This window comes from Martes martes (assembly GCF_963455335.1).
Source record: "Martes martes genome assembly, chromosome: 3".
Taxonomy (NCBI): Eukaryota; Metazoa; Chordata; class Mammalia; order Carnivora; family Mustelidae; genus Martes; species Martes martes.
Window position 1 is genome coordinate 135,217,434 of NC_137890.1, and position 25,867 is coordinate 135,243,300.

The following is a 25,867-nucleotide window of genomic DNA, read 5'->3' on the forward strand; positions in this document are numbered from 1 at the left end:
AAATGACCCCCCAAAAGATAAATGGGGGACGCCTGGGTGGCTCAGTGGGTTAAGCCTCTGCCTTCGGCTCAGGTCATGATCTCAGGGTCCTGGGATGGAACCCTGCATTGGGCTCTCTGCTCAGCAGGGAGCCTGCTTCCCGCTCTTTCTCTGCCTGCCTCCTCTCTGCCTACTTGTGATTTCTCTGTCAAATAAATAAAATCTTTATTTTAAAATTTTTTTATTTTTTATTTATTAGACAGACAGAGATCACAGGTAGGCAGAGAGGCAGACAGAGAGAAGAGGAAGCAGGCCCCCCGCTGAGCAGAGAGCCAAGATGCGGGGTTGGATCCCAGGACCCTAGGATCATGACCTGAGCTGAAGGCAGAGGCTTTAACCCACTGAGCCACCCAGGTGCCCCAATAAAATCTAAAAAAAAAAAGATAAATGGTGTAATGTGATAATAAAATTGTAATTCCAAACATAAGGTCACGAAAAGCACAATTTACATTTTATTCTATAAATAGTATTGTTCCTATTTTCTTCAAACTCTGATACAAGTAAATGTTAAACTTCACAGAAGAGAAGTGGATATACTGATATTTTAGAAATATTATAACCAAATATGACTTCTTCTAGTAGTATTTAAAAAACCATAAAAAATATAACATCCTCCACACTCAAGTAACCTCATACATGTGATCTTTAAAAATTAAAGAGGAAATATGTATTAAACACTTAAAAATATAATCATTATACTACCATTTGAGTATGTTACTTATTTCACATAGTATACATTTTATGAGCATTCTTTACATATAAAAATGGCTATAATTACCATGGTTATTAAAAACTACATAAATAATACAACCTTTAGTTGTTGCATTTGCTTTTAATTTTTTTTTTTTTTTAAGTAAGCCCTACACCCAGTGTGGGGTTTGAACTCATGACCGTGAGATGAAGAGTTGCATGCTCCAGAGACTGAACCAGCCAGGTGCCCCTGTTTTGCTTTTTTTTTTTTAAACGATTTTTTTTTTTTTTTTTTTTTTTGACAGAGATCACAAGTAGGCAGAGAGGCAGGCAGAGAGAGAGAGGAAGGGAAGCAGGCTCCCCACCAAGCAGAGAGCCCGATGCGGGGCTCCATCCCAGGACCCTGAGATCATGACCTGAGCCAAAGGCAGAGGCTTTAACCCACTGAGCCACCCAGGCACCCCGCCCCTGTTTTGCTTTTAAATAAATGTAATTAACATTTGGTCTGGAAGTAATTTCAAAGGACAAACTAATCTGTAAGTTTTACCATAATTATATACATTAGACATTAGACACACATTTAAAAATTAAATCATTTTTCACAAATTCCTTCAAATGTATTTCTGTCTTCGGTGCAAAGAGCATCCCTTCCCTACCTTCCCCCATACTCTCTCTCTTTGAAGTAAATAAACAAAATCTTAAAAAAAAATATATATATATATGTATATATATATAATTTATTTTCACTTATGAAACAATTACTGGGCAGTTTGAAAGTGAAAGGCATTAAAATAAGATGAGAAATAAGAGAGGAAGGAAAAGCAGTTATGCCAATGATAAAGACAGGGACAGTAGTGACTAAGTAGAAAACCTGTCTAAGAATCCTGGCTGCCAGAGGACAAAAAGGATTTGGGTACTTTAGGATAAAGGATAAAGCTCTTTCATGGAATATTTATGTTGAAGGCACTGACTTCTAACAACACTTTCTATGTTTTAAATCATGTGGGAGTACGCTGAAAATTATAAGAACACCATAAGAAGACAAAATGATAATAAACTATTATATATATATTCCAGACTTGGGAATAAAGCCATAAGCCTGACTTTTAGATTCCTGTTGTCATCAATAAACTCTAATAAAGACCTTAATAATAATAATAAAGACATACTTGACTGAGATTAAGGGACTTCTATGAAATACAAAGTCTGAAGAGGTTCATTAAAATTGAATACTACCTTGCAACATCTCTGATCTTGCTATATAAAACCTCTCACACACATACACATACACAATCTAGGAAGACATAAGCGCTTTCTTTAGGCTATATTATGCTAAAGTATATGAAGATAGATCACCTCTTAAGTATGATTTTTTTGTTTTACTTTTTTTTTTTTTTAAAGATTTTAAAAATTTATTTGAGAGGGTCAGTGAGGGAGAGCATGTGAGGGGAGAGGGTCAGAGGGAGAAGCAGACTCCACATGGAGCCGGGAACCCTATGCGGGACTTGAGGCAGGACTTGATCCCGGGTCTCTGGGATCATGACCTGAGTCAAAAAGGCAGTCGCTCAACCAACTGAGCCACCCAGGCACCCTGATTTTTTCTGTTTTAAATAAATCTATCCTGTGGCACTTATACTCAAATAAAAACATAAATATTAAAAAGTTTTTCATTGTCCCAAATAATTTACAAAATATTTAGACAAACTCCAATTCTATTTCTCCAATAACTTTTGCATTGCCCACTTCATACAGTGTCTGCTTTTTATATAAGCACATACATATTTATTAAGTATGTAAACCTTTTTCTTTTAATATTCTCCAAGCAGAAATCTAGAACGTAAACTCTCATTTGAAGAGATATACAACTAAATGGATCTTCTTTCTACCTGGTGATTTTGAAACTAACTCCATCAGGTAGATGTAGAATAAGTCTCTCCCAAAAGGAACAAATTCAGTATCTGCTCCATTTTAAATGGTCTACCAGTTGTTTTTTTTTTTTTAAAGATTGTTTTTTATTTATTTATTTGACAGAGAGAGAGGGAATCAAAAAGGGGGAGTGGAAGAGGGAGAAGCAGGCTTCATGCTGAGCAGTCATGACCTGAGCTGAAGACTGATGCTTAAGGACTGAGCCACTATGACCCCTACCTGTTCTTTTAAATTGAAAAGGCCTGTCCTGAGTTAAGTTCCCACTTGCCTCTTAAAATTCCCCTGAGGAATGGAGTCTTTCTTCTCTCCTTCATCCATTCCATAGACATTTGCAAATAGCATTCAGTGTTCTGGGCAATTCTTTCAGGACACAAAGGATGAGACATGGATCCTTAAGTTCACTCCACCACACATCCCGTTACTATGTAACTGAAAACTGAAAATTCGTTGGGGTCCTGGATGCACCCAACAGAATTTACTGGGGCTAAGAAAGGGAAGGGCTAATACTACCTATGTAGTCAGGAAGGTCTTTCAGAAGAGAAAATACCCAAGTACATACATTAAAAATGGTTGGATGGACTGAAGGAAGGGAGATTTCCAGAGAGAAATTGACCAAAATCTTGGAAATTGGGTAATTTTGCAATAGCTCAGCATTACCAGAGGGAAGGATTGAGAGCAGGTAGTTTATAGCAACTGTGATTACTGTTTTGCTAATGAACTATGTATGTAACTAGCAGACTCTAGGAGATATATGTTAGTACCATATGAGAAGAACATCAGGTCTAGGCTATTAGTGATTTGGAAAGTTGTCAATCATGATTATACCTAAGGAAGGCTAAGTAATAGTTGGCCTAAAGGATACTTCAGTCCTGTGCCCTTCCATGTTAATACTCACTTCACGATTGCAGCAGCTAGAAAAGAGAACACAGAGTCAAGCACTGGCCCTTCAGTGATTCCACCAGGAAATGAAACGTTTCAAGTCTGTTCACATTTACTTACTAAAACAAATTATATCGCTATATCTATTTTCAATGAGGTTGAGAGTGTAATCCTCCCCTACACCTAAAACTAGGACAGGAAAAATTGGTGATCACTGAAAATGCTTTCAGCAGTTATGAAATGTTATGAAAATGTTTGATGTTTTAGTTTAGACTACTGTAGTCAATATTTATTAGCATGTCATAAATTAAGATTGAAACTAATTAAAATGTAATCTTGATTTTGTGATTGAAAGTCAATAGACTAGTTTCACTGTTACTCAATACTTGTATTACTGTCTGTGCAAGCAACTGTAAGTCATTTAGAGGCAAGATTAATTCATAAAATTGTTTAATCTTAGTTATTTAGAGACTAAAAGCCAGATACATTTAATTGATTTGATTAATATTTAAATCAGGTAAAATGTTAAAACTTTTCTGATATGGTTTCAATATTGAAATAAGCCACTTCCCCCCTCTTCATATGTAAAGATACATTGAAAAGAATGTATTATGCACAGAAAGGAGTACATAGTAATGACTGCCCATAACAGACAGATGGCATATTGCTACGTATTTAGTATGTTAGTTTCAGCTAACATTTAGTATGTTAGTTGATTGCTACAGTGCTTAAATATTAAGGAGCATTAAGTCAAGACTTGGTTTTATATATCAGTTTTACTACCTGTCAAATGTTATCTTATCACTAGGGTGAAGTGGTTAACACAGATTGGTTACCTGATGCTAATATGACAGCAGAGGCCTACTTTACCATGCTTTCACCTAGTCTCTGCAAAAGTTTATTGAAATATTTTTATTCTTACACTGTAGTTTAGGGTTAATTTCTTAATTTCACGTTATTTTTCCGAAAGTGTTCTTATTTAAGAACACTATAAGAGAAAATGATAGCAGACTATTATGTATGTATTCCAGGCTTTGGAATAAAGCCATAAGCCTGACTTTTTAAGCTCTCTGTTGTCATCAATAAACTCTAATAAAGACCATGTAATAATAATAATAATAATAATAAAGACATGCTGGTCTGAGACAAGCTTTTGGGCCCGTCAAAAATGGCTTGCACCTTTTAGCTGGCATTTATAATATACAAGATATGCAAATATACCTGTTTGTCAGGTGTAAAGAACCATCTACAGAGCATGTGCTTGGGAACCAAAATGGACGAACAAGCACCGAGCTGTGTGATTGTTATTCCTGTAAAATTTCCAAGAGGTGAATAAAATCTACCATTTGTTCTTGGTTAATAGGTTATCATCAGACATTATCTTCCAGTCCTCCTGTCACAGCTGCTATATGCTTAAAAAGACCGAAAGAAATATGCCTCTGAAGACCGGGAAGCTTAAACCTGACACCGATTAGAAAAATCAGTGTCACAGGTGCGCTTTTAACCGAATAGCAGCAACCTTAGAGGTCAACTTGGGGGGAGGAAAAACAAAACAAAACAAACCGCCCAGGATGTGGAAGGTCGAACCACGTGGAGAGCAAGCTGCAGGCCCCGCTCGGCGAGTTTTCTCTCCGCACTTCCGCGGCAGCCGGGGTCCTCCCCTCTGGTTCTCCCAGGGCAGGTACCCTCCCTTCTCCCCACCTGTTCGGCTACCGCGCGCCCGGCTTCCCGAAGCGACGCCCTAGCGATGGGAATGGGAACTCTCTGAATGGGAGTTTCCTTTCCGTTCGGCTCCCCCAGCCGGACCCCAAAGACCCGAAATCGGGTGGGAGGGAAATTCCCACTCGGTCCTCGCCCACCCCCGCCCGTTTCTGTCTCTGGCTCACTGCCTCTCTCGCTCCGATGCCGCCGAGGCTCGTCGGCACTTCTGGGTGGCCGACCGGAGGAGGTGGCGGCGAGCTCGGGGGCTCTGGGCTGGGAAATGGGGCAGGGTGAGTAAGCCGCCTTGGGAAAGGCCCTGCGGCGCCCCGAGAGGGCCAGCCACCCCGCCCGCAGGGCAGGGGGAGGCGCTGCCTCCGCCGGGCCCGCGCGGGGCTGAGCCTGGGAGAGGCTGCCGCGCTCCCCTCCTTCAAGTCCCGGCTTGAGAGACCAACTACGAGCGCGCGGTCCGGGGGAGGGAAGAGTGGGAGAGGAAGCCGCGGGAAAGAACAGGGGAGCCACTGTCTCCTGAAAAGAAAGTAGGAGCCCTGGGTGGGAAAAGAGGAACTAGCCCTCCTAACTTTTCTTCGCGGAAAGTTTTCGCAGGGCGTTTTGTTTGTGCAAACTCGGCCGGGGCAGCCCGGAGACGCGCTGCCGGCGTGGCGGCGGTGCCTCGGATCCTAGCTTCTCGCCCCGCTCCTCCTCCTTCCAGCCTAGGGAGCTCCTCTCCCGCCCCGAGAGGCGCCAAATGGCTACCCAGTAAGCCCCACGGGGCGGGGGCTGCAGCGCCGCCTTCCGCCCCCGAAGCTGCCGGCGGCCGCTAGGACCTGAGGCGGCGGCGCCCGCGGGCTGGGAGCCTCTGCCCGCAGGTGGAAGCGCACCCGGAGGCGGACCGGCCCGGGGCTGGGGGGCTCGGGCGGGCTCCTGACGCGCGGCCCGCCCCGCTCAGGCCTTGGGTAGGCGCGCGGCCCGCCCTGACCAGCCGGCCTCTCCCACTCTAGTAGTGACACGCCGCCTCGGAGCTGGAGCCCGCGCCGCGCCCCGCAGGGCGATGGACAGCAGAACCCCGCGCGCGCAGAACGCCCTGGCGGCGCCCACGCCTCCCGCCGCCCCAACGGGGTAAGTCCAGAGCGCCGCGCCGAAGTTCTCGGGGAGGGCGAGGGCAGCAAGGCCGCAGCGCGTTTACCTGGCTGGCAACTCGCCGCCTGACTCACTGGCTGCGGGAGAGGCAGCGGAGGAGCCTGCTTCCTCCCGGCCTCCTTGGAGGCCGTCCGGGCGCGGGGGCGGAGGGCTCTGGTAGTTTTGATTGCTTTTCTACTGGGGCTGCTCGGAGTTGCTGAAGGGCAGCTGAATGCCAGGAATTGGGTGAGGAGTCCTGGAGCAGAAACTGTAACAAAGAGCCCCTTGTTTGGTGCCCTGGAAGCGCGGCGGACGATACCTGTAAGTGAGCTCTTGGGAAGGGGGAAGAAAGTTTCTTTGGCCGAGGGCTGAGGCCCAGGCAGGTGAGCAGTGTCAAAGTGACTTTAGTAAGGAAGGGGCTTTTCTGCGAGCGGTGGAGGGCCGCGGGAGGGTGTACCAGCTGTCAGCCCGCATGACAGTTCCGGGCCCCGGCAGGGTGAGCGCCTCCGATTGGGGGTGTGTGTGCCTGTGGCCAATTGCTGGTGCCAAAGCGTAGCGCAAAGTCAGACTGCAAACAACGATACTTTTCTTTGTGTCCTCACGTGTTTGAAGAGAGATTGGAGGGGAAGGGGCTGTCACATGGTGAGTTAATATTAAATGAAGCATGTCTTCCTGCCAGATATGCTAATCATCACTTTGCTAAGCGTTTGGGTAAACAGTAATGAGAACAGGTAGTTCTGCAAGAGATGGGGAGAACCTGAAAATAACCTTCGTCTTGGTAAACAGTGAAGGCTGAACATGGGCACCCTTTGAGCTTCTGAAGTGGGAACCTCTTTGATGTAATATAACTTTTCCTACATATATTCCCCCAACTCAGTTTCTTTTGTGATAGTTAACCTGAAGGCTCTAATGCTCTAAAGAGAACACAAACATTCCAGAAAAGAAACGTTAAGGAAAAATGGACTTTGTAACTAATGAATGAGTGTTGTGCAGTTTCCCTGATTTAAGAGTAGAGAAGTCATTTTTCCCTGGAACATGACAGGCGTTTCCTTAGAAGCAAGTCACAGCATGTTTATTCATCAGAGACCATGCGAACATTGGCAGTTGTCTAGAGGAAACATGGAAAAGTCTCAAAGCAACATGACTAATATAAAAGATATTTTGTATAACGCTTACATAGAGGAAACATGTAGAGTATGAATTAATTCTTTCATTTGTTCGAATTGTCTTCTCCCCTCTGCAAATAGCCCAGTTACTGCTGACTTCCGTTCCTATTATTTTTCCAGTGTTTTCATTGTTCAGTAATATATATACTTCCATTTATTCTCACATCAGGATGTGTAAAGAAATACATTGGTTGAAAGATCTTAATCGTAAAAGCATGGGCCTCTAAATGAAACTGCAGAGATATGTGAATTGAAGATGAAACAATTTTCAGGAATACAGAAATATATTTGAGGGCCACAAAGTAAAATAGTTTTAAAACGGTGGATTTGGGGCGCCTGGGTGGCTCAGTGGATTAAGCTTCTGCCTTCAGCCCAGGTCATGATCTCAGGGTCCTGGGATGGAGCCCTGCATTGGACTCTCCGCTCAGTGGGGAGCCTGCTTCCCTGCCTAGTTGTGATCTCTCTCTGTCAAATAAATAAAATCTTTAAGAAAAAAAAAAAAAAAAACGGTGGATTTGAAAATGGATTAAGTTAAGGGACAATTAAAAAAGACAGCATATGTTTGTACAGGAAATACACTTACTGGTGTTCGAAAATCAATACTTTTGAGAAAACAGATGAGATGAGATGGCTTTGGAATAGAGTGGAAAGAGCTATCTAATGATAAGCACGACGACAGTAAAGATACTTCAGATTTCACTTTTGAGAATTTAAAGGTTAAACTGATACATTCTTGAAAGTAATGTACAAAACTGCTTTATCTAATTCTTCAACTATGAAGAAAATACTTCTAAGGAATTTGACCCTCTCCAAATTTGAGGAGGGACATCTGCAAAAATGCTTCAACATCTTATCTAGAGTAACATCCCGACTGTATCATTTTATCTTGCATTCTATTTAGAGAAGTGTTCAATATCTGCAAAGTATAAACATTAAAAAAAATTGTGTCATCTTTCACTTTTCTATCTTGTCCCTTCACATATCCCAAGTTCCTATTATGTTTGTTGAATATTCAGTACAGTATTGCTTTTGTTCTTTTTCTCAAACACCCCAAAACGTTAAAAATGATTTAATTGTGGGGGGAAAAAAGTATCCTAGATAGGGACTTATGGGAGGTGGCAGGGAGCAATCTCAATGTTACAATAAATTATTGGGTTTGGGAAGTAAATTCCTTACTACAAAACTAATTAAACCATGACTCATGACTCTAATAACCTATGAGGCCTACTTTAGTTCTCCTTGGATATCCCTGCTCTAAAGAATCCCTCTGTAATTTTCCAAGTTTTACATTGTTGTAACAGGTCATTTTAAAGAAATCTAGTGCAATTCTATATTATACAAATGAGAATCTGAAGCCTGGAGACACTGAGTGACTTTACTGAAGACCCAGAACAAATGAGTGGCAAAATCTGAAGGAAAACTCAGGACTTTGGTTGCCTGGTTCATTGCCTTCTTAAAAAAATTTTTTTAGGGGCGCCTGGGTTGCTCAGTGGGTTAAGCCTCTGCCTTCAGCTCAGGTCATGGTCCCGCGGTCTTGGAATTGAGCCCCTGAGCCCCGCATTGGGCTCTCTGCTCAGCAGGGAGCCTGCTCCCTCCACCCCCTGTCTGCTTCTCTGCCTACTTGTGATCTCTCTCTCTGTCAAATGAATAAATAAAATCTTAAAAAAATTTTTTTAAATCTATTCCTGACCACTGTAAGATACATTTAAATTTCGAAGAGTCAGTTTGGGTACATTATCTTTAGAACTGCTACTGCTTGTGTTTGTTACTTCTCCTACGGATTACCCCCCCCCCTTCGTTTTTTAATTCATTGAAATTTAAATGTCAAAAGTGTAGTTAGCCTTACTTTGAGTGATGTTAATGTTTTGATTTCGGGACAGATTTTTAGGCATGGACCAGGGTAAAAAACCTGCTTTATAATTTTGCAGCTTTGGAGCTATGGAGTTCATTGAAGGTGTAGAAAAAATTAATTGATTTAGTGGCTACTTTTTTAAGCTGTTATTTGGGTGCATTACTGGCTCTAAAATTTTACTGATTGTATGAACTGAATTCTTGTAAGCTAACATTTGTTGACTATTTAGAAGTTGAGTATCTTAGCCGAGGTTTCAACATGAGAATTACCTAGGGATCTTTAACACCTATGCTCTCACACCTGATACCTCTTCTGGTTTTATTTGGCCTATGCTGGGACACGCTGTGGAGAGGTTTTAAATGCTGCTCCAGTGAATGTAATGTGCTATCAGTTCTGAGAGCCAATGATTAAGTAGGTGTTAACATCTGAGATGGAGGTGATGGAATGAGGGTTGCTATTAATCATTTTCAGGCAACTCACGATCCTCACTTTCAGCTTTAGTTTCTTCTTTAAAGATTCCATTTAGTTGCTTTATAGTAATATTTTTAAAAAATTTGCTTCTCCTTTCAGAGGAAGTATATTAACTCCACTTTGCAGTTGTGGAAACCGAGGCTCTGAGAGCTAAACTAACAAACTCAAAGCCACGCAACTTTAAGTGAGAAAGAATAAAAGAAACAAGATCTGATCCCATACCTGTGCTCTTCCTCAGTAAGCATGTTGGCACCCTGAGTTTGCCCCTATTAATTACTCTGAATGGCCAGAGTATTTTTTATCTAGAGTGGCTTTGTAAGGGTCTTGCCTTGACTCTTCTAAAATCATTTTTATATTTTTAAAAACTCCTACAAATTCTAATGCATATGAAAAACCCCAATGCCTAGGATTTAAAAGGAACTTAAATGTTTGGTTTATGTCTTCAAAATACTGAACATTTTCATGTGTTTGGGATGATTTAATTCATAGTTAAGTGATAGCCTTCTTTTGTCATATGGCAAGCTGCTTATTTTTGCTATTAGATGGCTATTAAATTTGTAGTGCACTTTCAAAAGTAGGAATATTCAATTACCAAGTAAGACAAATGAAATTAAGGTAATGTTAGACTTTTTTTTTTTTTTTTTTGAAAGATTTTGTTCATTTATTTGACAGAGAGATCACAAGTAGGCAAAGAGGCAGGCAGAGAGAGAGGGGGAAGCAGGCTCCCCACAGAGCAGAGAGCCTGATGTGGGGCTCGATCCCAGGACTCTGAGATCATGACCCGAGCTGAAGGCAGAGGCTTAACCCACTGAGCCACCCAGGTGCCCCGGTAATGTTAGACTTTTAGTCCAAAGTCTAATTTCCTCTCAGAGTGCTAGAGGATATTCAATAACGTTATGACCTTATTACAATATTGAAATGCCAGGTGTATTTATAAATGCCACGCTTATGTTATTGAGACAACTGCTTTCATTTAACTAATTAGTCAAAACTTGCAAGCCCTTACTTTATGTAAAACATGTTTTCTAATCACTAGGAGATTGGTTCCTGATGTTAAGAGCTTTACCAAAGAAATTATGTAAGAAAAGAACATGACGTTAGCATAGAAATGGTACTTTCGTGTTAGCTTTAAAACATTGTTTATGCTTCAAGCTTAATATACAGTAGCTTGTCTCTGATCTGCAAATTACAGCCCAGCAAAGTAAGTCCCGAAGGCTGAAATGGGCCCTTCACCTATTTTTTTTTTTTTAAGATTTTAAAAATTTATTTATTGACCGAGAGCACAAGCAGGCAGAGCAGCAGAGGGGAGAGGGAGAAGCAGGCTCTCTACTGAGCAGGGAGTGTGATGTGGGGCTTGATCCCAGAACCCTGGGATCACGACCTGAGCCGAAGGCAGTCACTTAACTAACTGAGCCACCCAGGCACCCCACCTATTTGGTTTTAACCCTAATTTTGTTGTTGTTGATGGTAAAATGCATATAACAAGATTTATTTTAAATATCTTAAAATGTACAGTTCAGTGGTGCATTCATATTGTTGTGAATCCAGCACCACCATCCATTTCCAGAACTCTTTTCATCTTATAGAACTGAAACTTCATACCCATTGAACATAGCTCCCACTCTTCTCTCTGCCACGTCCTCTGGTGGCCACCATTCTCTGTGATTTTGACCACTCTAGGTAGCTTGTATAAGTGGAATCAAAGACTATATATTTTTTTGTGACTGGCTTATTACACTTAGCATAATGATCTCAAAGTTCATCCATATTGTATCATATATCAGAATTTCCTTTTTTAGGGCTCAATAATAGCCATTGTTGCTTAGCCATTTATCTGTGGATGGACACTGGGTTGCTTCCTTATTTTAGCTATTGTACTGCTAGGAACATGGGTATACAAATATCTTTTTAAAAAATTTTTATTTATTTTTTTCATAATTTTATTTTTTATAAACATATAATGTATTATTAGCCCCAGGGGTGCAGGTCTGTGTATCGCCAGGTTTACATACTTCACAGCACTCACCATAGTACAAATATCTTTTTAAGAGCCTGCTTTCAATTCTTTTGAAGTAGAATTCCTGGATCAAATGGTAATTCTATTTTTAATTTTTTGAGGGCGATCGTAGTCTTTCCCATATTGGTGATGCTATTCCCAACAACTGTGGGCAAGAGTTGCCAATCCTTGTTGGTTTCTGTTTCTTTTCTTTTCTTTCTTTCTTTCTTTTTAATAGTAGCCATCCTAATGAGTGTGAGGTGGTATCTCATTGTAGTTTTGATTTGCATTTTCCTAATGACTACTGATGCTGAGTGTCATTTCATGTCCTTATTGTTTATTTGCATATCTTCTTTTGAGAAATGTCTATTTAAGTTCTTTGCCTATTTTTTCGTTGGGTTTGCTTTTTTGGTTGTTGAATGTTAGGAGTTTTGTACATATTCTGGATATTAATCTCTTATCCTCTGTTTCTGTAGAGTTTTATTGGCACACAGCAATACCCACTCATTTACATATTGTCTGTGACTGCTTTCCAATTGTAGCAGAATGGTCCAGACAGAGATTGTATGGCCTGCAACGCTGAAAATATTTACCTTGTAGTCTTAGTAAAGTTTGCAGACCCTCTTGGCCTAACTTATGAAATTGATAAATGAAGTAGTGATTATTCAAATTTATTTACTGGCAGGAGGACTCTTTTTTTTTTTTTTTAAAGATTTTATTTATTTGACAGAGAGAGACAAAATGAGAGAGAGACAGACAGACAGATAGCACAAGCAGGGGGAGTGGGAGAGGGAGCAGGATGCTCCCTGCTGAGGAGAGAGCCCAATGTAGGACTCCACCCAGGGTCACAATGGAGCCAGAGGCAGACACTTAATGACTGAGCCACTCAGGTGCCCCTGGCAGGAGGACTTCTAAGTATTAAACTTAAATTGGGAGAAAATGATTAATGTTCTGTTTGCATGTAACAAAATATATCTTACAGTAAGAAATTTCGCAGAATGGTGATTAGTGATTGATTTTTTTTTTTTTTTAAGTGAAGACAGGCATGGTCCTTTGGCAAGCACTACAGAATTTTATCATATGATATTGGAATATATTTTAAAGAGAAGTTCTAAACTTCTCTTTCATGTGCTGTAATACATAGTTAGATATTTAGGAGCAAAATTGAAGGAGTTACTTTCTAGGTCTTTGAGTCCATACCTACATTATGAGTTAAGTCAAACTGTCTTTATAACTTCTAGCAAGTGTTTTTGTTGTTGTTAAAGATATTTCATATCTGTAAGTTTTTAGTGTTCTAACATTAGTATGATAGTTGTTGTAAGGCTCTTTTTTTTTTTTTAAGACTGCTTTACTAAATTTTTTCCCCATCTGTTACAGTAAAAATAAACTAAAAGTATGGGAGAAAGAAGTTTCCCAGGACTATTTATAAAGGGCCAAATGTCTTCAGTTTTGCATACAAACTTCATATCTGAGGAATGAATCCCTTGGAAAAGCTTCTCAAGGACTGACTAGTCTTTAGAGAAATGCTAGAGTGAGCTTGGGTAGTTTATTATTATTTTCATATAGTTTAGGTTCACAGTGTTTATAAAGGTAAATAAGTTAAAACTATTTAATGGGTTTAGACTTAAGAAAAAAGCTGAAGAGTGAAAATGTGGAGTAATTTGACGAGTAAGTACTTTAATTGGGATGGTCATGTCAGTATTAAGACAGCAAAGAATGCCATGGCAGGAGAAAAAGTCTGTTAGGCTCAGCTCCTAGACAGCTGAAAACTTGGTACTATCTGTAAGTTTTAATACATTTTAAATCATGATAAATCCTTACTAAGGTCAGAATTTCCAGGTTTCATTGGCAATAAATTAAGGTATTTGGGTTTCGAATATGTGTTGTGCCATGTGTTGGGCAATATCCTGATTATATCTGTGTTTTTCATGCTATATAGCTGAGGGAACGTGCTCAGAAACAGGCCTTCAGAAATTTGGTGGGAGGAGAACACATATACTACAGAATCAGGTTGGTTTCTTAACTGCCTACTCGCCAGAGAAAAAACAGAGCCCCATTAAGGCTTTCAGGTTTGTGGTTATGAGGCGGTGAGAATGGAGGTGCTAGAGAAACAGGGAGGAGAACTGCCTCAGAATCCCTCATTTTAATTCTCTCTAGTTACTTTTGTTCTCTCCCTATTAGAAACACTTTGCCCACTGAAATTAGGGCTTCAGAGATAATGCAAACAATTATAAAGTACCATAGTCTTCCTCCCCCTCCTCCTTATCCAGGGGGAATATGTTCCATATGTTCCAGCCTGCAGTGGATGCCTGAAACTGGGGATAGTACTGAACCTTATATATACACCATTTTCCCCCTATGCATACACACCTGTGATAAAGTTTCATTTATAAGGTAGGCACAGTAAGAGATTAACCAGATAACTGATCATAAAACTGAACAGCCATAATAATTTAAAGTTACATGTAGAGGTCACTTTTGGGCAACAGGTTGGAGCAATGGAATGTACAGAAGGTCCACAGAGACCACTTGAATGAATACAGACAGGCCCATCAGGTGACCCCCCCCCAAAAAAAAATATCCGTAGGCCCTAACTAACCAGTGGGCTACTTATAAACTGGCATAGTTACCCAAAAGGGAAAATTCCATATGCCCAGACTTCCTCACTTTCCCTCTTTAAAAGCAGGCCCTGCCCATTGCCTCCTTGCAGTCTCTCCTCTGCTTTCCTGGGGCCAACCCTATTCAATAAACTTTCTCTCTCCTTTGTTCTGCTTCAGGTGAATTCTTCCAGCGCCCTCACGCCGCTGGCTTCCACTTGGTCCTCCCCTGACATTTGGGGGCCCCCATCCGACAGAGACACCAAATTATATGTAATAAAAGTTATGTGGATGTGGTTGGTCTCTCTCACTCCCGCGTGTGCTCACGCGTGCACTCTCTATTCCCCGCACCCCTCCCCAAATACAGGACTGTACTCACCCTTCCCGTGATGACAGGAGATGATAGAATGCACTCCTGAGGAGATGAAGGGAGGTGCATTACGCTGGCCGTGTGACACAGGCCGTATGCCTGGCCCTATGACGATCCCTCAGAAGGGGGATCGTCTGCTGACGGCTGGCAACCAAAACTGCCCAAAGTGAAACTGCAGATAACAGGGACTACTGCTGTCTGGTTAATAGGAGAGAGGTGTTTTGTTTGTTTGTTTGTTTTTTGTTTTGTAATTGCCTCAGACTTGCAGAAAATTACTTTGGATGGAATTAAAAGTGAAATGCCAAGACAGGAAACAACGTGTTTGGAGAGGATGTGGAGAAAGGGGAACCCTCTTACACTGTTAGTGGGAATGCAAGTTGGTGCAGCCACTTTGGAGAACAGTGTGGAGATTCCTCAGGAAATTAAAAATAGATCTTCCCTATGACCCTGCAATTGCACTGCTGGGTATTTACCCCAAAGATACAGATGTAGTGAAAAGAAGGGCCATCTGTACCCCAATGTTTATAGCAGCAATGGCCACAGTTGCCAAACTGTGGAAAGAGCCAAGATGCCCTTTAGCAGACGAATGGATAAGGAAGATGTGGTCCATATACACTATCGAGTATTATGCCTCCATCAGAAAGGATGAATACCCAACTTTTGTAGCAACATGGATGGGACTGGAAGAGATTATGCTGAGTGAAATAAGTCAAGGAGAGAGAGTCAATTATCATATGGTTTCACTTATTTGTGGAGCATAACAAATAAGATGGAGGACATAGGGAAGGGAGTTGAGGGAATTTGGAAGGGAGGTGAACCATGAGAGACTATGGACTCTGAAAAACAGTCGAGGGTTTTGAAGGGGCGGGGGGTGGGAGGTTGGGGGAGCCAGGTGGGTTAATATTGCATGGAGCACTGGGTGTGGTGCAAAAACAATGAATTCTGTTACGCTGAAAAGAAAAAAAAAAAAAAAGTTAAAAAAAAAAAAAGAGTGAAATGCCATACTGGGGGAGGGGGTGACTTTTGAAAATAACCAAAGTGGTTCAGGGGCAACCCTTTGAAGTGGGGTTGAAAAAGCACCTGAATTATAACAGGGTCGTGATATAGTTATGCCCATAATGATTCTGATTTTCTCTTTAGCGTGTAGGTTGACTTTAAACATGGTTGAATGCCAGTGACATCAGAATATATTTTTTAAATGGTAGTGTCATTGGGAAAAGTGCATTTTCAATGTGATTAATTTGGAGGATTAACATGATGGCATGCATTCCACTGTACTTTTATAAATTTAATATACCATTTCACTTTGTAGCCTAAGTTACAGTTTCTGCACTTATACCAAAATATATTTATAAGGAAGTAGAGTTAAGATGCTGAAACCTAAATGGGACATTTATCACCAGGCCTTGAGGGTTTTCATCTCTCTTACCTACATGCACACATGCTATTATTTCTGGAGAAATGGAAGTGAGGAAGTATGAGATGACCCCAAGGGGAGTAGTGGTGACAGGAGCCAGAATTTTAACAGCTGCTACAGTTGTGTATCAGATCTGCTGGAAAAACAGGAAATTGAATTGCTAAATCGGAACATGGCTACCACCCTTCCATTCCCATGTTTAATGGACCTGCTGTAGTTTCTAGGCCAAATTAAGTCAACAGTGGTCAAGATAATTATAAGAGCTGCTGAATTTATTATTTCCTTTGTGCTAAAGTGGAAGTGTCTGAGAGAGGAGCAACCCTTTGTTTCTTGTTCTTTTGTGTCTGCCAGTCAAGTATCATTGCTTTAATAGAATTAGGAAAGAGACAGAGTGAATGTCTTAAAGGACCTCATGGTCTTAGGCAGCCCCCATATTCTCGGATATCCACGATTGGGTCATTTGCTGACAGCAAAACTCCCGAGTGAAGTGCCTACTAGATTACAGGCATGGTTTCTTCCAGTCTTTAACTTTTATTTAAGATATCCATTCCCAGAAAGCAGCTAGATGCTTTAATTTCAAATGAAAATCTTTTGGCTGTCCTTTAGGAGAGCAAAGCTGGAGGTGGCAGAAAAAAGAATTTTAGCATATGAAAATAAACTAATTTTTAAATTTTATGTTATGATCCCATGCTACCTGCCTTCTGCAGTTTTCTCTTTCTCTGAAAGAGGGCAGGTTTTACCATGATAGTTTTATTATCTGTGAACATTTCCCCCTGCGGGAAAGTTAGATACGACTTCTTTTGAAAGACAAACATGAATGATCTGAAAGGAGAAATAGGCTGATTTTCCCCTCATATATTTTTTAAAGATTTTATTTATTTATTTGACAAAGAGAGACACTGGGAGAGAGGGTAAACAAGCATGGGGGGTGGGAGAGGAAGAAGCAGTCTTCCTGTTGAGCAAGGAACCCAATGCGGGGCTCCATCCTGGGACCCTGGGATCATGACCTGAGTGGAAGGCAGATGCTTAATGACTGAGCGACTCAGGTGCCCCTTCACCTCACATTTTAATTGGGACAAATTTTTATCTAGAACTTATTCCAACCTGTAATTTACTCCAGTTTACCATATGTCATTTTTGAAATGCAACCTTGTCTGAAAGGAGCAATGTCTACCTTATGTCTAATCGTCTGTGATCCTGTGTGTATGTAGAAAAACATAGGAAATTCATTCTTAGATGATGCTAAGAAAATTTATTTCTGAAGTTTGTGTTGGTATGCTTGTGAAGCCTAGGAACATGTTTTCAATTAACTTGGTAGTTGTAAGTGGTATAGACTCGAATTTACTAATGGTATTTTTAGGGTTTTTCTTTTTCTTTTCTTTTTTCTTTCTTTTTTTTTTTTTTAGATTTTGTTTTTTTATTTGACACAACAAAGCAGGGAGAGCCACAGCGGGAGAGGGAGAAGCAGGCTCCCTGCTGATCAGGGAGCCCAATGTCGGGCCCCATCCCAGGACCCTGGGACCTTGACCTAAGCCACAGGCAGCTGAGTTAGCCACTCAGGCATCCCTAGAGTTTTTCTAATCATATTCAGGATTTCATATATATGTGGGGGATGCACCACTTTGGATTTTCATGTTTTTGTGAATCATAGTGATTTAGGACACTAAGCAGATTATACAAGTTTGAATTAATGGCAGTTCTAAAAGTTATCTGAAGGTGTTCGATGGATATTTGCTATAATTTTTGGTAAACCAAATCCATTTATTTTTTTTTTATTCTTCCAGATATTAAGCACATCAAGTTGGTGGTGATGAGTATTTGAATATAATGGATTTGGATTAGTAAAATTTAAGCAAGGTAGAGACAAAGTGTCTGGAACCCTACAGATAATTGGAGTGGTTTGAACACGAAAACACTGTTGGTATCAGCATTGGGATACTAAGAAATGATGGGTTGTGCTGAAGGTATACACAGCTTGGGAGGCAGGGGAGCAGTACCGTGATGGCTATTTAATTCCACCTTTTACCATCTGTTGATCTTCACAGGGAATTTCATAAGATTTCCTGTCAAGAAGCAGTTTTTAAAAATCCTGGCACTTGGCCATTTTGTTTTCATAGTTAAAAGCTATCTAGAATGCCTTGCTCTCTGAATCAAACTTAGTCAAAACCTCTGCTTATTGTGCTGATGAGTCATTCTGGTGTGTGATCTGTGTGACTGGTGAGGAACCTGCCTTTCTTGGGCTGAGTTGTGGATTAGGCTGAGTTGTGGATGCTCTTGCACACATTCTCTTAGGAGAATTTCCTCAAAATGAATGAAGCCCTATGTCAAACATTCTTGAGGAGTGAGAAAAGAAGGGGTGTGCTTTGCAATTGAGAATGGTGGCTTTCTCCCTTAAACTTAACACTGATAATTAAAACCAGTTTTCATTCAAAGAGTAAAAAAACAAAACCAAAACAAACAAAAAAAACCACCCCAAAAAACCAGTTTTCATTGATATATGCATTTTAAGCTCTAAAGTGAGCTATGTCAGGGTGCTGGGTTGGCTCAGTAGGTTAAGCATCATTGAACCCACATCAGGCTCCCAGCACAGTGGGGAGTCTGCTTCTCCCTTTGCCCCTCACCCTGCTCTTGTGCTCTCTCTCTCAAATAAATAAATAAAATCTTTAAAAAGAAATCAGCTATGTCAAAGCAGAAAAAATTTCTCAAGTATTGGGTTTTAAAATAAGATGGGGAAATTTGAAAGAAATAATACCCTGTATATATGCAATCTCATTTTTCATTTTATATTTAAATATATTAAGTGTATCTCAGTTGTATATAGTGCTAATTTACTTGAGCCCTTTGCAATCTGCTTATGTTTTTACATTCCTGCTTCATGGAAAAAAATTAAAATTTTGGGTTGTGAAGGGGACTATTTCCTAGTTTTTACCCCCTTCTTTGCTTAGCCAAGTAGATACACTCAGTGCTAAATGGAAATGTAGAGATAATTAAGTTTTTATTTGGGGATATAGATGAAGAAAGGAACAAGAAAATGCGCAAAATGTTTGATGAGTGGAAAAATGAAGAATAGAACAGTCTCTGGTGGTGAAAGAAAAGGCAGTGGTTTTGCTAGTTTAAGCAGTTTGAGGCTTCAAGTCTTTAATCTCTTAGGCTCATTTGATAACTCCGGTTCTATTTTGTGAAACACTTTTGTGATCTTAGATTATTAAAGAGCATTGTCTGCCAAAGACCATGTATAACCTCTTCAAAAGTACCATATGTGCTTTTGGGGGGAGAGAGTCCATACAAAATATCATTGATAATTATTCTGATGACAGTAATTCTTTACACTGGTGTTTGTAGGTCACAGCACTTACTTATTATTTTTTAATAGGCAGTATATCCAAATGGCACAAAATTCAAGAGAAAAATGACCAAGTAGTGAGAGACCTCTGTCTAGTGACTTGGTTCCTGGCATCTAGGTTTTCTAAGGCAGTCAGTGTCACTAGTTCTTTTGAATCCTGGTAGGATACTGTTTACCAGTGCTGTCCAATGGGAATATAATGAGAACCACAAATACAGTTTAAAATTTTTTAAACACTACATTAAAAAATTCAATTTAAATGGTATATTGCACGAGACAAAGTTAACATGATTCTGGTTCTGTAAAACACGCATGTTGTCTTTAACAAAATATTTTGCACTGAGTCGGTTTTGAAATTTAGTTACATAAAATTGAAATTTAAATTCTTAATCACACTAGCCACATATCCAGTGCTGAAAAGCCTTATTTAATTGTTGGCTACCATACTGGAGAGTGCATCTCCTTACACTCAGGAGCAAACGAATGCATGTGTGCATATTGTTTCTTATACACCGTGCTGCTTTGTACCTTGCTTTTTTTACTTAATCATATAACTTGGTAATTATTCCATTTCACTACATAAAGGGCTCTATTTTTTCCCCCTGTGTGTACTATGTCTTTATAGGGATGAACCATGACTTATATAACTAGTCCCCTGTTGATGGATTTACTCCTTCCACCACCACTCTTTGCTATTACTAAGTGGTCATTTTAGCATTCTTTACACAGTTTACAGTTTACTCAGCTAATACACTTTCCTGGTATGTTTAATTAAGTTAACTAGATTGTGAAAACCTAGAAGGCAGAGGCCACGTTCTTGGCTTCTTTTGTGTATATTGCTGGGTTTTAATTTAATTTCCCACATGTACCTAGACACCTAATGATGAGTTATCGGATAGGTATTATTTGACTTTGTGTGAACCTGAGCAAGAGGTCAGTGTTGGGGATGAAGACCAGTGGATTACTTGTTCACTAGAGAGGTAAAAGCTTAGTTACAGAAAGCGTCAAACTGAGTATTTAATGTTCATTTTTGCAACTGTTAGTCAAAATGAATTGTTAAACCACCATCAAATGCTACACCATTTAAAGAGCTGTTGTAAATCTCTTAGGATTCTATAACAAAATTCCATTGTTAGTCTGATAGTATCTTTTAGCATTATGCCCTGCAGTGATGTTTATAAGAGAAATACACATTCTATTAGCAGTATAAGTGAAAATTCTGAGTAATGTTTCCATCTCAAACTTAGACAAAACCAAGTATTTTGCCATCATGGGGAAGATTGTTTAACAGGACATAAGTACTCAATGGTTATTTACAGCCTAAATATCCCTATTTAAATAATGATAGAGTAGCATTTGATTTATAGAATATAGGTTTTGAGAATGAAGCAATTAGTCATTAATTGCATGATTAATTAGTGCATAAGAATTCCACTAATTTGTGTCAAGACTCTAAAATCTTGACAATCTAAAGTCTAGATTGTCAAGAGCCTTGCTATTTTGAATCACTTATTTTGCTGGTGTAAGCAAGCCTTTTGATGTGAACAATAGTAGCTAAAGAATAAGAACAAATAATAAAGGGTGTTTTCTGCCAGCTGATGAAAGACGAGTTTGAGAATTTAAACGTATCATGAGTGGAAGAAATTAAATTGTTGAAAAATCAGTATGAGTGCTGATTCTCCCCAGTGTTTTTTGAAAGTTACATTTCAAGATGTGTACAAAACTGCAAATATTACAGTAGAAAACAAATTTGCTCATTTTATTTTTCTAAGAATGTTTTTGGCAGCAAGTCAACATTTTACATGGTCTTCAAATGAAGTTCTAAGCCAGAGCTCATCAGAAAAAAACAAAAACAAAACCTTGAAAAAGTAGAAGTTTAATGTATGTCCAGATGTATGGCATTGCATAAAGCATTTTAAGCGAGGCTACTTCTCTCCATTTAACTCTGCAGTCTACTTGATAGTTGTCCACTGTGGTGAACCGGTATGCCTGGCTCTCAGGAATTTGCCAGCATTATTTTTGGTTTCAAATAAAACTGGTCCATCCAGAAGCCAGAATAACACTCTGAAGCCAGAATAACACTGTTGCAGAATGAACTCGGTGATGGAAGATTTAGGGCCTGATCTCTGTTCTGCCACTTGTTGGCTGGGTACTTTCTTTCCTTCATTGGGCCTCCATTTCCTCTGTGGTGGAAGAAGATAATTACAGCGCATGAAAGTGTGGAAGTAACACCAGCACAAATCAGGCTTTCAGTTTTTGCTTGTTAAATTATAAACATTACCTGTTTTTAGGAAACAGCTTCTTGTCATGCTGACATTGTTACTGTACTAAATGGAAACCAAGGAGCGAGAGAACGTGTCTGTTCTCATTTTTCTCTCCCAGGAAATGGAAGATGGGGTTGGTTTTCTTCATCAGTCCCCCATGAAAGTCTCTGTGCCAGGTGCAGGGAAGTTATTCTTGGAACACTGAATACAAAATGGGTACGAACCTTAATGAAAATCACACTTTTTAGAGGAGAAAATTGTTCCCTCTGAGATTAGGAATATATTACCAAGGTGATTGCAGTTCTGATTGTTTCTTCTCTTTGCCATTGTGGGAATTGCCTCATATTTTAGTATTTTACTTTTCTTCTCTGTAAGATGAGAGTAAATCAAACTGTATTTCTTTGATTTTGTTAGGAATGATATGTAGTGACTGAAAATTTTCTGTTGTAATGTCATATATAAGAACATCATTCAAAAGAGGGAATGGGAATTTGAGATGCTATTCTAAATATAAGCTCTCACATATTGAAGAAAAAAAATTTTTTAACGTATTGATGACAGTGACTATATCATTTAGGATGGGAGGCTAATGGGCACCATTTGTTCTAGATTGTATAAAGCTGTAACTCTTCAGGTTCCGGTGGCACCATATTAGCATGGTCTGAAAGTTAACCCTGCATGCTCTTGACTAAAACCCTTTATTAGAGCAAATACAATTAAGTGGTCTTATTAATGTTTTTCTGGGTTTCCTTTTTTTTTTTTGGTAATACAAGAATATTTTTCATATTCTTGCAGGTAAGTTTGGATGTCAAAAAAAAAGACTATTCAGAATTTTTTAAAAAAGATTTCATTTATTTATTAGACAGAGAGAGAGGGAGATCACAAGCAGGAAGAGCAGCAGTCAGAGAGAGAGGGGAAAACAGGCTCCCCGCTGAGCAGAGAGCCCAATGCAGGGCTCGAGATCATGAGCCGAGCCTGAGGCAGAGGCTCAACCCACTGAGGCACCCAGGCACCCCAAGACTATTCAGAATTTCTTAACATAATTAAGATCTTTTTTTAGTAAGTGTAATGAAAAATTTTAGGCAGAATGATTTATACTTATTTATAGACTCTGCACTTGGAAAGTTTCTTGAGCATTAAGGTATTCCCAGTAAATTTTCTTTTAAATAATGTGTTTTATAAGACAGTATGTAAAATAATGTGGAACCTTAGTTACTTAAGGGTTTGAACAAATATTTTTAAAATCAGATTTCCACTAATTAAAAGGATGAGGGTTATAGTAGTTTAGGAATAATGGGCAGTGGCTTATAGGACTGGTTATACAGGCATGAGCATTTACTGAATACTGATTATTCACCAGGTACTATGTCAAGTGCATGACAAGTGCTAGTGCATTTAATAGTTATTAATCACTCTGTAAAGTAGATGTAGTTGTTGTCCAGACTGTGTAGAAAAGGAACTGAGGCTTCCAGTGTAATTTGTCCAGGGTCACACAGCCAGGCAGTGGCAGATCTGAGTGGAACCCAAATGTCATTTAAAATCCATTTGGTTAGACCACTTTGCATCTGTTCTCCTGTCCCCCCGCCCCCCCCCCCCAGAACTGCCAGTGGTAGCAAAGGCGATATAATAAATAATAGTAGGAGTGACAGTAAATGGGGACTAAACACTTTTTTTGCTGATTTTTTTCTGATTACAAAATTGACAAGCTTATTATAGAATATTTAAAAGCAATAGGAATATGTAAAGAAAAATCATCATTATCGAGGCTACCTGGAGAGAGAACAATTGTTAACATGATTTGAATTTTAGCATTTCTCAAGGTGCTGCAGCCGCCTTCTTCTTCTTCTTCTTCTTCTTCTTCTTCTTCTTCTTCTTCTTCTTCTTCTTTTTTAGAGAGGGAGGACATGATTGCACACAGGGAGGGGCAGAGGGAGAGAGAGAATCTCAAGTAGGCTCCACTTCCATCATCTGGAGCCTGCTGGGAGGCTTGAGGTCATGACCTGAGTTGAAATTATGAATCCAAGGCTTAACCGACTATGCCACCTGGGTGCCCTTCCAAGCTGCCTTCTGAATAAGATACAAGTCAACTTGTTTCCTGTAAGAACAACTTCCATGGTCAAATAATTTTGTGATTGTATGAGTGAAACACAGTTATTCTGTTTTCTTCTCATAAAGTCTTCTCAACGATTTTAATAGAATATACAGAATGGACTTCCAACATGAAAACATTGAAAGTAACATTTTCCAAATCTGTTTTTCAGAAAAACAGTGACTTATCTCTTAAAACCAGTGTTCTTTCAGATAAAGTTTAGGTAATGCTGTGGATAGAATGCATCCTTCTAGACTTCTCAATGTTTGGATTTTTAACTGTGTGTATTAGTTTCATATTCTTTTTCTTCAGGATTATAAGTTATTTCAGTTATTTGAAACGCATTTAAAAATGCTTTTTTGTGGGGCATGTTGGTGGCTCAGTTGGTGAAGCATCTGACTCTTGGTTTTGGCTCGTTGTCACTGGGCTTTGTCCTCAGCAGGGAGTCTGCTTGAGATTTCTCTCTCCTCTCCCTGCACCCTTTCCCCAACTCATGCTTGCTTGTGTTCTCTCTCTAAAATAACTACATCTTTTTAAAAGTTGCTTTGTGAGGGGTGCCTGGGTGCCTCAGTGGGTTAGCCTTCGGCTCAGGTCATGATCTCAGGGCCCTGGGATCCGAGCCCTACATCGGGCTCTCTGCTCAGCAGGGAGCCTGCCCTCCTTTCCCCCGCTCCCCGCCTGCCTCTCTGCCTACTTGTGATCTCTCTGTCAAATAAATAAATAAAATCTTTTAAAAAATTGCTTTTTGAAATAGTTGTGCAACAAAACTTTTGTTTGCCTGTGTGTATATTTACATTAAAAAAAATTTTTTTTTACCTGTTAGTGTTAGACATTTGGGTTATTTCCAGTGAAATCATTAACTGTGCATGAGAGGGTGTAAGTTTTAGATTTGAGTGAACATAATCCCAGAACTGAAAGACTATAAAGTCTGAAGCAGTGAGGAAACCAGCCCCAGAGTTTTTTACAGTTAGAAACTGAAAGCTTTCGCAAGTTTTGGAGAAATCTGTGTGGAAGGTCCTGTGACTTGGCCATCAGGGAGAGACGTGCCAAAGAAAGGACATTCTTAGAGGGAAATAGAAATACAGATTTTCTTAGACTTAGGATGGGGTTATGTCCCAATAAACCCATCATAAATTGAAAATCTAGGACGTCAAAAATGCATTTAACACAGCTAACTTAGTGACTATCATAGCTTAGTCTAGCTTACCTTAAAAGTGCTCAGAACACTTACATTAGCCTACAATTGGGCAAAATCATCTAATACAAAGCCAATTTTATAATAAAGCATTGAATATCTCATGTAACATATTTTTTAAAGGTTGAACTTATTTATTTGACAGAGGAGAGCGAGCACAGACAAGGGTCACAGCACAGGGAAAGGGAGAAGCAAGCCCCCCGCTTAGCAGGGAGCCTGATGCCGGCTTGATCCTAGGACCCTGAGATCATGACCTGAGCTGAAGGTAGACGCTCAACTGAGGCCCCCTTCATGTGACGTATTGAATTATGTACTGAAAGTGAGCAACACGATGGTTGTTAAGTATATCAGTCATTTATAGTGGTGATCATGTGGCCACTGGGACCAGTGTTGCCCCTGCCCCACATCACTAGAGAGTATCTTTACTCCATACCTTTATCGCTTCTCGGCCTTTTGGCTAAGATCAGGTGTAGTCTATACTTGAACCTGTAGCCTGGGAGAAGATCCAAATTCAAAATTCGAAATATGGTTTTTATTAAGTGTGTATTGTTTCTGTACTGTCATAAAGTTGAAAAATTGTAAATCAAACCACTGTAAGTCAGGGACCATCTGTAGTCAGTTATTAGAGTAAGCCGGGAGGTTGGGTGTTTGTGTAATTACCTGCTTGGTTTGGAAGTACTGTACACGTTTTTTCAAATGCAGTCTGTGTGGTCCCTGGGCCAGGCCTGGTCTTTTCCCAACAGCACTGGGGAAGCT

General features: G+C 39.9%; 1 protein-coding gene across 8 annotated transcripts in view; it reads left to right on the forward strand.

Moving 5' to 3' along the window:
• Positions 1-5,476: 5,476 nt before the first annotated feature.
• The window catches only part of COBLL1 (cordon-bleu WH2 repeat protein like 1), a 165,862-nt gene continuing 145,471 nt past the window's right edge, over positions 5,477-25,867 (forward strand). For all 8 annotated transcript variants that reach the window (XM_080798687.1, XM_080798688.1, XM_080798690.1 and 5 more), the window contains exons 1-2: positions 5,477-5,525; positions 6,234-6,351. In XM_080798687.1, the coding sequence (XP_080654813.1) occupies positions 5,516-5,525; positions 6,234-6,351 (128 nt within the window). In that variant the 5' untranslated portion in view covers positions 5,477-5,515. The remainder of the gene's footprint in view (positions 5,526-6,233; positions 6,352-25,867) is intronic.